The sequence below is a fragment of the Palaemon carinicauda genome, chromosome 13 (genome assembly GCF_036898095.1).
Source record: "Palaemon carinicauda isolate YSFRI2023 chromosome 13, ASM3689809v2, whole genome shotgun sequence".
NCBI classification, from domain to species: Eukaryota; Metazoa; Arthropoda; class Malacostraca; order Decapoda; family Palaemonidae; genus Palaemon; species Palaemon carinicauda.
Window position 1 is genome coordinate 54,797,432 of NC_090737.1, and position 15,132 is coordinate 54,812,563.

The following is a 15,132-nucleotide window of genomic DNA, read 5'->3' on the forward strand; positions in this document are numbered from 1 at the left end:
TATTTTATACATGTAAGATATTGTTGAATGTTTTTTTCCAAGATTGTATACGAGAGAGTTTCGGTGATTTAGGTAATCGATTCTCACCTTACCTAGCTAGTATTCTAGGTACAGTAGTATACTTTCGCACATCCCCGATTGTTCTTTTCTCCTCATGAGGCTTAGTTCAATCCCTCTCTCCCTCTGAAAGCCCTTGGCTTAATCCTAGTGGTTCTACCTGTATATTAATCCAGGTATTACTATTCTAGGATATTTCTGCCCTGACCTGATAACCAGAGTGACTGGTTTTTGGGTTTGTCCAGAACTTCAGAGTTTTTTAGTCTGTGGTCTGCTTCTTCCTAGCATAGAGAATGAGTCTCCTTTGCTAGGTTAGGGGCGGACACAGGGAGCTTTGCTTCCCTAGTCCATGTCGGAAGGATTCTGATGATTCCTTACTCTAGTGGTATAGCAGACTGTCCTGTGTCGTTTTTTTGGAGGGGCTGGAGATTGAGTTTCTCGGTTGCCCAGCGAAATAACTTCACCTAGCTTTGTTCTGGTTGGGAGGAGGATAGCAAGCATTGCCAGTCATCTTCCCTAATAGACAACTCTTGCTTAGGATGAGCTCCCTAACTGCTGAGCGTGTCTCTTGCTAGAACGAAGTCTTTAGGACCCTTATCGCTTCCCCACCTCTCTTTCTTTTATTTTCCTGGCCATAGTCCTTCTTCTGTACCTAGCATAGGTTAGGATGGAGGACCGGCTCAGCTCTCTGCCGACTGGCATTACGTGCCGGCCGGCAGAGAACCTTTGTTCTTTGCAGAGTGAACCCCAGACCTCCCTTGGTCTCTCTTCCATGTCTGCCAGTAGAGCCCGGCAGGCTGTGGATTCTTTGGAAGCCTGAATGCTATATTCTCCCCTTCCATAAGTTCACTCTTTCTGGATGGAAGGTCGTATGGCATGCTGCCTTATAACCTTACATCCATACTGTTTCTCTGACTATTGTGTTGCACCCCTATCCCGGCAGCCGGCTTGACAGCCGACAGCTGGGCAGGTAGAGGTTTTCTGGTTCTTGGCTACTGTCGGCGGGCATGGTTTTATTACCTTTGCCGGCCGGCAGTGGAATCACAGCCCCAATCCGCTGGCCGCTATGATTAGCGGCCGGCAGCAGGGTTTTAGTGTTTTCAGCCGTCGGCTGGCAATGATTGCCGGCCGGCACACAGTCGCGAATCAGAAGGCTGCCGCCTATTAGTTAAAGATAGTATATCTTTGATCTATAAAGGGGTAGTTGCCGGCTGGCACGTGCCGACGTACGACGGTAACGTACTGGCGCGTGCTGGCTGGCACTATAGCATGCTATATTCATAGTGTAGTCCAAACTGCATTAGTAGAAACTGCTGTACAGAGTTTGTGATAGCACTAAAGTTCTTCATCATACTTAATGTTATCTTGTACAGCCTTTTGTTGAGACCGTACTTTATATAGAAAGTGAGTTCTTTCTGTATTCTTTCAATCCCGTATATTAAAACTACACATTAAATTTCCTTTTAGGAAATTACATAAGGTATTCTAGTATATAATTAACTTTAGTTTTAATATTTTGGGAGGTTACGGCAATTGACTGGACACGAAATACAAGTATATGTCTTTCCTTCTTTCTTTTATAGCTTTTCTATATAAGCTAAATGTTTCAATATAAGTGAAAAGCCTTCACTTGATACTCATGGATTTTTCTTCTCTTTACAGGAGGACCATCCGAAGTGCGGGAGTGTGTTCTGTAATGTCCACAGTAAGTACTTTTGTGGACATCAACATTGTAGGAGGCACGCAGCATGCGCAGCCTCCAGAGGTGATCTCCGGTATTGGGACCTTCAGGTTTGTACAGTATGTTCTAACCTGATTACTGAGGCTTTTGACGACCCCAAGTCGACGGAGTCAAGGGATGCTGCCAGGTAAAAGTTGCAATCCTGGGTGAGGGGTTTTCAGAAAAATACCTCAGGCCCCTACCTTCCAAATGAGAAGATGAGGGCCTACCTTTTCCCTAAAGCATTGGCTGATGCAATCATCCCCCAACCTCAGGTGGATTCTGAAGTCTCGGCCGCGCTTCAAGACATCCAATTGGACGATAGGATGTCGGAGGTTTCGGATTCTACAGAGAAGGACCTTCTAGGAGAAGGTCAAGAGGAGGAGCTGTGCCAAGCTCCTCAAGTAGAAGAGGAAGAAATCGATGAGGTGTCGGTTACATTGGTTCCGGACCCAGAACCTGTTCCCTCTACATCGTCTTCTATCCCAGATGACCTGGGAAGGACTCTTTCTTCTATTGTTGAGATGATCCAACAAATTTAGAAGAAGAATGATGAAAAGGAGGCTGCAATGAAACTGGAGATACGTAGACTTGCAGCATCATGTGGGCCCCAGAAGCGACTCAACGTGAAGGATCTTCCTTTGCGCTCGGATAACAATCCTTGGAGGTATGCCGAACACATGCCAATGACAATCGGGAAGATAGTCATATCTGAAAAGTTAGGAGCAATTCAACTGGAAGAGGTGGAATTTTGGCCCAATAAGGACTCCTACCCGGACTGTTATGTCCGCCTTAGGAAGGAGCCAGCCTCAAAGGAGGAGACTGAGCCGAAGGAGGTCATAGTTTTGGACCATAGTAAAGCTCAGGTGTTACTATCGAGCTTGATGAAAGAGAGGGGCTTCACGAACTCAAAGGTGCCAGCCTTGAGTGAGAAGCTTCCCTCTTTTGTGGCCTTTCCTACCAGAGCCTTTCCCTTCATGGAAAAGGGATATAAGGCAGCCTTAAAGCCGGTGGAGGCAGGGAAACCATGCCCCTCCTTGGAGGAGTGCAAGCCGTTATCTCTGACCTTGGCTTTGAACCAAGAAAACTGGAAGGACATACACCTTACCTTCTCAGTCGGGAAGCTGGAAGCTGATATTGCTGAACGTCAGCTCGGTGAGGAACTCCCTAAGCTGTCGGAGGTTCTCTTGCGCAGGGAGCAAGAGACGAAGGAATGACTTGCGGCATCGATGTCGTTGCAAACGACATTAGAAACAATGGAAATGACCCCAAGATCCTGGACACGTTCATGGTAGTGGCCAAAACTCATCTGGCCACAGTTACGAAGGATCTCTATAGCTTTATTAAAGCTAGGAGAGCCTGTAGAGAGTTCGTGTTCGCCTCAGCTGCGGTGAAGCACGAACCGAGGAAACTGATATCCTCTCGTATCTGGGGTAAAGACCTCTTTCCCAATGATGTGGTTAAAGAGGTAGTAGACAAGGCCGCCACAGAGAATAGGAACCTTTTCAAAAAGTGGGGCTTAGATCTTAAGAGGAAGTCTTCTCAGGATGAGGGTCCCTAACCCAAGAGGAAGACAAAGACAAAAAGGCCTAGGCCATCTTCTTGGCTGGCTATACCTTACCGACAGCAACAACAGCAACAACTTCCTTTGACCGCGGTTTCTCAGATAATGGCACAACCTCCAACCACGTACCAAGTGGTACTTCAACAAGTGGCGACTCAGTCGCCAGTTTTTAACCCAGCCTTCGAAAGGCAGACTTCTTCCTTTCGTTCGAGGGCTAGAGGAACAGCCAGAGGTTCTTCTAGACGCCCTTCAAGAGGAAGGGGATCCAGGGGAGGAAGCGGTCAAGGAGGCAAGGCCCCAGGTCCACAACAGCAGAAGTGAGATGCTTCCAGTAGGAGGGAGGCTACAGCTATTTAGGGATTGCTGGACCTTCGATCCCTGGGCCCACAGCCTAATAAAGAATGGACTAGGTTGGAGTAGGAGCAGCCCTCCACCTCAATTTCCTCAATTCTCCCAACACTCAACCCCCTTTCTGGAAGAATACGTCTGAGAGCTCTTAGACAAAAGAGTGATACGGAAAGTTAACTCCATCAAATTCCAAGGAAGGCTGTTTTGTGTTCCAAAGAGGGACTCAGAAAAACTCAGAGTCATTCTAGACATGTCGCCGCTCAACAAGTTTATAATGAACTATAAGTTCAGAATGCTCACACTTCAACACATAAGGACCCTACTGCCCAAGAGGGCATATACTGTCTCTATAGACTTGTCTGACGCTTATTGGCATGTTCCAATTAATCGCCACCTTTCCTCTCACCTAGGCCTCAAGTTACATACAAAACTTTACGCCTTCAGAGCCATGCCTTTCGGGCTAAACATAGCCCGAAGGATTTTCACGAAGCGCGCGAATGCAGCCGTCCATCAATTACGCCTAAAGGGGGTCCAAGTAGTAGCCTACTTGGACGACTGGCTGGTGTGGGCAGCATTCAGGACAGAATGCATGCAAGCTTCTAAGATAGTGATCCAGTTCCTGGAACATCTGGGATTCAAGATCAATATAAAAAAGTCTCGACTTTCTCCAGCTCAAAAATTTCAGTGGTTGGAAATCCATTGGAATTTGGAGTCACATCGACTTTCCATTCCTGGGAAGAAGAGGAAGGAAATAGCAGGATCTGTCAAGAGACTGCTGAAATCCAAAAGGCTATCAAGACGCAAACAGGAGAGAGTGCTGGGCTCTCTACAGTTTGCTTAAATAACAAATCCAGGGCTAAGAACACAGCTAAAGGATGCAACAGGAGTCTGGAGGAAATACGCATCAAACGCGCGGAGAGATCTAATAAGACCTCTACCGACTAGACTGTGATCGCTTCTCAAGCCGCGGTCCAATGCCAAGCAACTGAAGAAATCAATACTTCTTCAACCTCCTCCCCTGTCAGTAACTATCCACACAGACGCTTCAAAGGAAGGCTGGGGAGGTCACTCTCATCAGAAGAGAGTCCAAGGAGCTTGGTCCAATCTCTTCAAGTCACTTCACATCAACTTTCTAGAAGCCATGGCAATGCTTCTGACTTTAAAGAAGATATCTCCTCGCCACTCGACCCACATATGACTGGTTCTAGACAGCGAGCTGATAGTGAGATGCCTGAATCGACAAGGGTCGAGGTCACCTCAAATCAGCCAAGTGATGTTGGCCATTTTTCGTTTGGTAGAAAGGAAGAAATGGCACCTGTCAGCAGTTCACATTCAAGGGTTCCGCAATGTGACAGCAGACGCTCTATCCAGGTTTACACCAATAGAGTCAGAATGGTCCCTAGACGCAGGATCGTTCTCCTTCATCTCGAGTCAAGTCCCGGAGCTGCAGATAGACCTCTTGCGACGAAAGACAACAAGCAAATAGACCGTTATGTGTCCCCATACGAGGATCCGCTAGCGAAGGCCGTGGACGCTATGTCCCTAGACTGGAACAGATGGTCCGGTATTTATCGGTTCCCTCCGCACAACCTCCTTTTGAAGGTCCTTGACAAACTGAGATCCTTCAAAAGGACGGCGGCAATAGTGGCCCACAAGTGGCCAAATAGCGTGTGATTCCCTCTGGCATTGGAACTACGCCTAAAATTTGTACCGCTACTGGATCCATCCCTGTCTCAGCGAGTACAGAAGTCGACTGTCTTCGTTTCATCGCAGAAAACCAGAAACCTACATCTCATGATTTTCTCTCCCTAGTTTCTTACCAAGAACATGCTACCCACCATCAGGTGGGGTCCCTAGAGAATCTACCCTCTGAAGGAAGATGTATCTCTATGTCCAGTGGTGTGCCTAATGGTCTATCTTCATAGAACTTCAGACTTTATGGGAGGACAGCTGTTCCGAGGAGAAACCTCGGGCTCAAGGTTTTCTATTACTAAGGGCGAAACTCACCTGTGTTATTCGCCAATCGGGTCCTGACAGTACACCCACTAGTCATGATCCGAGAGGAGTTGCTTCTTCCATAAAATTTCCTTATTCATATGGACCTTGAACATCTATGTTCGTACACCAGCTGGTGGTCATCCAAGGTGTTCTTTATGCACTATGCAAAGCAAGTGGAGCAACTCAAGTAATCTGTGGTAGCAGCAGGTAGAATCCTTTAACCTCCTGTTTTAAGTCTGCGAGGAACAGTGTAATTAATTTGGGACGATTAATCAAGAGGATGGGTGTGTAGTCACTGTGTGTACTACACACTGAACAATAGGCCACAAAAGTGTCCTTACGAACTGTTCCATTGACGTTGGTGAACTATAGCATAATACGGACACTTGTGCCAAGCGTTTCTTACGCTAGTGTAATTAAACAGTATACAGACTGTAGCATTATTACTAATTCAATTGAAGTGGCAAGTCTGTTTCATGGTAGATGAAATAATATTTTCTGTTGACTGTTTTCTTTTTGCTTTAATAGATATCATCCACTTTTTATAAATTTTATAAAGGTAGATCTGATATGCACGTTTATTAAATTTTAATAAACTAGTTCATAGTGAACCCTGCGTTTTATTCACCCACACTCATTTTTATTAGATATGTACTGAACATTAAGATTAAAATATGGATATTTTTATCATGGTATGTCTTTTAAGACTGTTCCCTGATTCAAGCAAAAGTCCACTCTCCTTAACCCTTCCTTAGGTTGTGGTGGTACTCTAACGGGAGAGTGGCAGAGATGCAAATTTGTTCCTATACGATATGACCTTTATCCGATAGTTATTAAGAGTGGTCACATTGGGGAAGGTGTCACAAATTCATTCTGACTTTGGCGACTCTTATACAAACTTTGCCTTATAATGTATAGGGCGAGACCACTATACAAGCGTGTCATTTTGTCATCCATAAGTTATTATGTACTCCTCGAGACTTTTCCAGTCTAGTATGACTCATCCCTATAGGGGGCAGGAAGCACTAACATAGTTCATGCTTAGATGAAATGATGTATGACGGTAACATCATAGGTGTCTAGGTCTAGACGGACCAGGAAAATACTTTCTTGAGAGTACGGCACTGATTGGGAATCCACAGATACAGTAATGCTCTGGTAAACTTCCATCAGGACGACATGGCCTGAGCCCCAAAAACGGATTTTGAGCGAAGCGAAAAATCTATTTTTGGGTGAGCTAGCCATGTCGTCCTGATGGACCCACCCTTCCTTTTATTGTAAAAGGGTTTATTGACACCTCCCTATAATACAGTATCTGTACCACCTCGTATATTGCTACAAGGAATAAAGAGGGCGCTACCGCCTTCATCAGATACACACTGGAAACGGAATAGGAGAGATGCCTTATGAGTGGTTCTCTTTTCATTCTCGTTTCGGATTCTTGTCACTATATCCCCCTCGAAGCGTTAATACTGTTCGGGGCGAAGATAGCTATGTGACGTGTCAAGAATACGTGCTCTGATATTATGCGATATCCTTGTGAGATTAGTTAGGGATATTCGCTCCAAGAGTTAGAATTCTGGATACCTTAAGGTAAAATTCTCTGGGAATATCTCTGTAGTCAAATATACCCCAGAATGCTACCAATTAGGAACTTCCATCAGGACGACATGGCTACCTCACTCAAAAATAGATTTTTCTCTTCGCTCAAAATCCGTTTTTTCGACTTCCCCCATTTTTTTTTTTTTTAATCCTGCATTCGAATAGATATCATGATTTACAGTTAAAATTTTGTCCACTGACGACACATCTTCATATTGTATTATTTTGCACTAAAGTTACCTGAATCTTTTATTATGAAAGCCTTCTTTTTTTATTTTTTCATTTTTATTTCTTTGCAGTGCCTTCTATATGATCATCTGTTTTACCCATTTAACCAATAAGTATTCTTTTGTGATAGAATATAACTGGGTACATTATTATTATTAATATTATTATTATTATTACTATTATTATTATTTTTTCTTTCTCTATCATAATCTTTTCAACTGGGTGATATGTATAGTGTAGGGTTCCGGGTTGCAATCTGCCACTTTAGGAGTACATCATTGTTCTTATTATGTACGCTGTTTCTAGGATTGTACTCTTCTGCATGAGTCCTGGAGCTACTTCAGCCTCTAGTTTTTCTAGATTCCTTTTCAGGGATCTTGGGATCGTGCTCAGTGCTCCTATGATTATGGGTACAATTTCCACTGGCATATCCTATATACCTCTTATTTCTATTTTCAGGTCTTGATACTTATCCATTTTCTCCCTTTCATCCTATTCATCTCTAGAGTCCCATGGTACTGCGACATCAATGAATGATACTTACTTCTTGACTGCCAACCAACGTGACATCTGGTCTATTTGCGCGTATCATCCTATCTGTTCTGATACCATAGTCCCAGAGGAGCGTTGCCTGATCGTTTTCTATCACTCCCTAAGGTTGGTGCTCGTGCCACTTATTACTGCAAGTTAGCTGATATTTCTTGCACAGGCTCCATTGGAGGGCTTTCGCCACTGAATCATGCCTCTTTTTGTACCGGTCCTGTGCAAGTGCCAGACATTCGCTTGCTATGGGGTTTATGGTTTAATTTTTCTTGTTGCACTTCCTACATGAGGGCGAGATGTTATTTCCGTCTATCGTTTTTTATACATATCTGGTTCTTAGGGCCTGATCTTGTGCTGCCGTTATCATTCCTTCAGTTTTCTTCTTGAGCTCTCCCCTCAGTAGCCATCGCCACGTGTCATCGCTGGATAGATCTTTAGTCTGTCTCATGTATTGTTCGTGCATTGGTTTGTTGTGCCAGTCCTCTGTTCTGTTTGTCATTCTCATGTCTGTATATTTCTGGGTCTTTGTCTACTTTTATCAGTCTTTCTTCCCAAGCACTCTTTAGTTACTTGTCTTCACTGTTTTTCAGATATTGCCCCTGTGCTCTATTCTCGAGGTTAACGCAGTCCTCTATACTTAGTAGATCTCTCCTTTCCTTTCTTTCGTGTTATGTATAGTCTGTCCGTATTTGCTCTTAGGTGTAGTGCTTTGTGTATTTTCAAATGTTTCCTAGTTTTCTGGTCTATGCTGTGGAGTTCTGCCTTCGTCCATTCGACTATTCCTGCGCTGTATCTGATTACTGGTACTGACCATGTGTTTATGGCTTTTATCATATTTCCGGCGTTGAGTTTGACTTCAGTATCACCTTGAGTCTCTCCATATAGTTTTTCCTGATCGTGTCCTTCATTTCATCTCATGGTTTTTTATATCCTCTCCTTCCATTATTCCCAGGTATTTGTATCCCGTCTCCTCTATGTGCTTTATCCCTTCATTCCTTGTTACTTTGCCTTTTTGTATGTTGACTATGGCCTTTTTTTTTCTTTTTTTTATTCCAAACTCCATCCTGATGTCGCCGGATACAATCCTTACAGTGTGGACTAAGATGTCTATTTCCTTAATGCTCTTACCATACAGCTTGATGTCGTCCATGAACATCAGATGCTTAATTTTGTTGCTTCTTTTCTTGAGTTGATACCCGGCATCCATCTTCTGCAGTACTTTTGGCATGGGGATCATGGCTACTATTAAGAGAAGTAGGGACAGTGAGTCGCCCTGGAAGATACCTCTCCTGATATTAACCTCTGCTAGTCTTATTCCAGAGCTTTTAAGTACTGTATTCCAGTTGCACATTGTTTTTTTGATGAAGATGGTGGTATTTTTTTCCGTGTGCGAACCATTTTGTTGTTCGAATCCATAGCAACTTAGCCATAAAGGATAATAGGATTAATGTTAATTATTATTATTATTATTATTATTATTATTATTATTATTATTATTATTATTAAATGCTAAGCTAAAACCCTAGTTGGAAAAACTAGATGCTATAAGCCCAAGGGCTCTAACAGGGAAAATAGCCCAGTGAGGAAAGGAAATAAAGAAAAACTACTAGGGAAGTTTACGAACAATAACATCTTTAAAATAAATCTTTCATATGTCAACTATATAAAAAAAAAAAACTTGAAAATAACAAGAGCATAATTTTGTTAAAAATAACTCCTATTCATTTAAATTTTCAAAAGTTTCAAAAACTATATTTTCTAGGATAAATGCCAGTTCTAATAACATTCGAATTTTCATTGAAAACTCTACGTCAGTATCATACTGTACTTTTAAACCAACATTGCATACTTTCATATATAAACATTGTCCTAAATGGAAGAAAACCAACCATAAAGCTTAACTGAGGAAAATTCTTCCTTTGAAGCATTTACCGTATCCTGTTAAATTTAGTTGTGATTTAAACAATATTTGAAAGTCGTTCCAATTATTTGACGCATCGCAAAAATCTAACATAAGTTTCTTCTTTTTTATTAGGAAGCAACCCAATAAACCAAAGGTATAAAGAAAAAACATTATTTAAGCCATGTATAGTATAAAATTTTTCAAACAGTGTCGGGACAGTTTTTAAAGTACCATCGCTGTACAAATTCCGACACGAAGTTATAACATAAAGATTTGCGTGTGTGGAAAATATTAATATTCTCTCTTTCTCCAAACCCGATTCAAAAAGAAGAAAATACTCATTCTTAAAAGTCTTCATATATTCGATCGAAAACACTATAGGCCTCCAATGATTTTGTGTGAATAGTCCACAATTTTCTTGCGAGCAAACCTTTCTCATTGAGCACTTAATACTGTTTAGAGTTGGCAATCCTTGAGCTCCTGATTCACTATTATCCGAAGATGCATTTGCAATTATATAGTGAGGGGAGTCCCGTGTACTTTTTGTGTCCTCTAATTTTTTCCATAAATGTTCACACTTCTATTTCAGCTGGATCACCTAAATGATTATGTTGTTTAGTGATAGAAACATCTTTTATTGTTATAGTATGACATTTACAGTAATTTGAAAATTAATGGCACTTCCAATATGTTTTATCTTGTATTTGGTTGTCTTTAACAATTAAATGTCCGTTCACTACTAACATGGGCTTTCCTTTCTCACTCTTCACGAACTCAGCCATTGTAGGGTTCAAGAAATTTTTACTAAATAGGAAAGCGTTCAAAATAACGGTGCGAATTTTAATGTTTATTTTCCAATTTTATTTGCATTTAATTTCATATAAGTATTTAAGAAAAACCATACAATTGAGTTGTTTCTCATTTAACTACTCATTCGATTATTAATGTTTATTTTCAAAAGGTGGATTTGTTTACGGTTATTCTTTTTTCCATAAATATATTTAAATAACAAACAATGCAATTGATTTGTTTTTCATATACCTACCCATTCGCTTATAAACCGCAAAAGTAACAAATTCTTACTCTGACTCAACAAGTCACTGAAACTTATGGAATCGAACAATATTAATTTCAATTTTTTTTATTCGAATATCTTGTAATTCGATCAATTGTAAATTCGAAAATTTTCGCATTCGGACAATGGTTTTCAAATAATTAGTTTTCGAGAAAAAAAAAAGTTTTTCGAACAATTGTCTTTCGAATAATTATTTTTTGAAAAATCATCAGCAAATCGTTTTCGCCTGCCCCATATCTTTTCAGGCATTCTATTAGCCACGTGTGTGGTATCATCTCGGAGGCTTTCTTATAGTTAATCCATGCCATGCTTAGGTTGGTTTTCCTTCTCCTACTGTTCTTCATTACCATTTTGTCTATCAGGAGCTTCCTTCTGGAACCTTTCTGTTGGTGGGGAATGGTGTTTGTTTTCTCTAGGTAGTTGTACAGTCTTTCACTGATTATACCTGTTAGTAACTTCCTCATCATTGGTAGGAAGGTGATAGGCCTGTAGTTACTGGCTATATTCCCCTCACTCTTGTCTTTTTGTATTAAGGATGTTTTTCCTGTGGTCATCCATTTAGGTGCAAGGTGATTTGAGATTCAATACTGGAGTTGTTCTGCTATACGTGGGTGTAAGGCCTGGTAGTTTTTGAGTCAGTATCCATGGACTTCATCGGGACCTGGGGCTTTCCAGTTTGGCATTTTCTTTAGTTGGTGTCTGACTGTGTCTGTCGGGATCTCTGTGAATCTTTGTTTTATTCTTCCTGATTCTTCTTCTTTGACTTCCCGAAGCTATGTTGCATGTTTGTTGTGTGACATCGGATTGTTCCATGTTTTCCCAGAGTGTCTTACTTGGTTCGACTTCGAAGATTTCTTGGTGGTTGTCTTTCATTCTTAGTTGACTGTATTTATAGTCTTTTTTTTTGGTTGGTTCAGAATAGTTAGTTCTGTTGGTATCCTTTATTCCTGTTAATGTACCGTTGGATCGTATGTGCTTCGGCCTTATGCCTCTGTTTTACATCTTCTATTCTGTTGTTTAGTCCCCTCTATTGTATTTTCTATTTCTCGTTGAGTTCCTCCGTTGTTTTCTTGCCTCTTACCCTTTTTTCTGACATCTTTTTATTATTATTATTATAATTATTATTATTATTATTATTATTATTATTATTATTATTATTATTATTATTATTAACTTCGTAATTTACTCGATAAGCTTAAAATGAAGCAGCTATTACACTCGCGCACACACAGACACATGCACACAAACACACGCACACGCATATATATATATATATATATATATATATATATATATATATATATATATATATATATATATATATATATATATATATATATATATTTATTTGGGCTCAAGCCATGTTGTCCTGATGGAAGTTCCTATAGGGTAGTTTCCTAGGGTATATTACAACTACGGCGATATTCCCAGAGAATTTACCTTAAGGTACCCAGAATTCTAACTCCTGGAGCGAATATCCCTAATAAAAGGGATATCGCGACATATCAGAGGACGTATTCTTGACACGCCACATGGCAATCTGCGCCCCAAACAGAGATAACACATCGAGGGGTCAATTGGCAAGAAACGAAAACGGGAAAGAAAAAGGGGAAGCCGCTCCCAAGGCTCCCTCTTCTCCAGTTTCGTAAGCGTGCCTGGCGCCAATCCTGGCGCCATCTGTATTCCTTTTTGCGTAGCTTAACAACTCGGTGTTTTTTCCTGTGTTTCTCGCAAATCTTGGATTTATTCAGCTTTTCATGGCTTCTCCAACTTCGTCGGCCTTTGATAAGTTGAGTACCATTTCCTTTATGTATGAATGTAGGCTCTTGGTAAATTTTTAAGTGATTAATAGGATTAATCTTTGTTACAAGAACCGTAGCCTACCGGAGGCGTCATGGACGCTGTCGCTCGCTAGGTATGAGTTTTAGTTAGCCAGAGCGACATTCCCGGTTGTTTTCCTTTAATAAATTTTAGCTATTTAGCGTTACATAGGATTTCCTTTCGTGCTTTAGTATTATTTTGGCGAAGTATTCGCCAACTCTGGCCTACGCTAGGCCATGTAGCCTAGTCGTTTGGTCCTAGTACTTTCTGCATGATTTTGGTTTTCCGAGTGTATTAAAATTTTATTGAAGCTTTAGGCTTTTTTTTATACATTTAAGATTATGTTGAATATTTCCAAGATAGTATACGAGTGAGTTTCGGTGATTTAGGTAATCGATTCTCTTGGTGCCTAGGCTAAGTTGCTTATGGAGCCTTAGTATACTTTCTCATACTCCCCGGTTGCTTTCTTTTCTTCGGAGAAGGTATGCAATCCCTTTCCCTCTGTTTAAACCTTGGGCTTATCCCTAAGTGGTTTATCTGAATTAACTTTCGATAAAACTATACTGGGGTGTAACTGTACCTTCCTGTTCCAGTAAGTCTGGTTTCAGAGTGGGACAGAACAACAGAGTTTTTAGTCTGAGTCTGTGTTCGTCTGGCTTGGGGTAGAGTCTCCCTCGCTGGCCTGACACAGACATAGGAGGCTTAGCCTCCTTAGGTCACTACCGAAAGTTTCTGTACGAGATGATTCCTTCTTTTGTGATCTAGTAGACTAGTCCTTGTTGCTGTTCTCGGTGGGAGGATAAGATTCTTTCCCTGAGAGTTGCAACACCTTCCATGCTTTGGTTCTTTGGGAGCTGGCAAGTATTGCTGGCCTCCCTCCTTGGATCTCCCTTAGGCTAAGATGAGTTTCCTTGGCTGCGGGTGATCCTTCACTAAAGCAAGATTGGTAGGACCCTCTTTTGTCCCTTCCCCCTCTATCTCCGTAATGGCCTAGCCATTACAGTACTGTTCGTCATTCTACATCTGGACCTAGGATAGGTTAGGATGTGGAATTGACTCAGTCCTTTGCCAGCCGGTAGAGTCTGCCGGACGGCAGGGGTCTTCTGCTTGAGTGCTGCCCGGACCTCCCTTGGTCCCTCATCCATGCCTGCCTGGAAGTCAGACGGCATTGGTCAGGAAGCCTGGATTAGATTCTCCCCTTCCTTATATGCACTCTTTCGGATTGCCGGGCTTGGAGGTTGTTTACGCTCTTATCCCGGCATCCATTCTGTTTTCTTCTAGTGCTGTACCCGACCCGGCTGCCGCCCTATGAGGCCGGCAGACGGGCAGTCGTAGTCCTCTGGTTCTTTTGTGGCTGGCTGGCATCGGTTGTGTACCTTTGCCGGCCGGCTTATGTCAGCCCTTGTCTGCCGGTCGCCAGGAGTGTGGCCGGCAGCCGGGTGCTACCTTGTATAGCCGACATCGGCTGTTGCCGGCCGGCACATGCATTTGAACCAGCGTTCTGTCGCCTTATAGCTGTTAAGTAGTATACTTTAAAGCTAGTTATGGTGTGTGCCGGCCGGCACATAACCTCCTATACTGTACCAGTATACTTCAGTATAACATATACTGTAAGAGGAAAACTATAGTATAAGTTTTGGTACAGCACTGTGTGTTCTAACACTTTTGTGTTGTCTTGCACAGCCCTTTGCTGTTGCCTTACAGATAAGAAAGTGAGTTCTTTCTTGTCTATTATCCAGGATTTTAAACTCTTCGCTTAGGTGTGAGCTCCACCTGTTTCCTCTGGAAACTTTGCATTGGTTATTCTAGAAGAGATTAACCATTTGATTTTATTATCTGGATGGCTGCAACAATTGGTTGTGAAGGAAACACAAGTGTGTGTCTTTCCTTTCTGAATTGTTATGCTAAACTGTGCATATCCAGTGATACATAGTTCACTTGATACTCATGGAAATTTTCTTCTCTTTGTAGGAGGCACGCAGCATGCGCTGTCTCCAAAGGTGAGCTCCGGTATTGGGACCCCCAGGTATGTACTGTGTGCTCTAACCTGATTACTGAAGCTTTTAATTCCCCTAGGACAGCGGAATCAAGGGATATAGCAAGGGAGAAGCTTCGCACCTGGGTAAGGGGCTTCCAGAAGAACACCTCTGGACCTTATCTTCCAAGTGAGAAGATGAGGGCTTACCTTTTCCCTAGGGCATCAGCTGATGCAGTGATTCCCAAGCCTCAAGAGGAGATCCCCCTAGTTCAGATCCAGGTGGATGCTGAAGTGG

The 15,132-nt window shown here is 42.0% G+C and overlaps 1 protein-coding gene across 1 annotated transcript in view; it reads right to left on the reverse strand.

Moving 5' to 3' along the window:
* Window positions 1-11,592, reverse strand: part of LOC137651577 (uncharacterized) — a 20,571-nt gene extending 8,979 nt beyond the window's left edge. The window contains exons 1-2 of the mRNA XM_068384807.1: window positions 11,373-11,592; window positions 9,151-9,392 (exon numbers count right to left, since the gene is read on the reverse strand). Coding sequence (XP_068240908.1) covers window positions 9,151-9,392; window positions 11,373-11,592 — 462 coding nt within the window. The remainder of the gene's footprint in view (window positions 1-9,150; window positions 9,393-11,372) is intronic.
* Window positions 11,593-15,132: the final 3,540 nt, after the last annotated feature.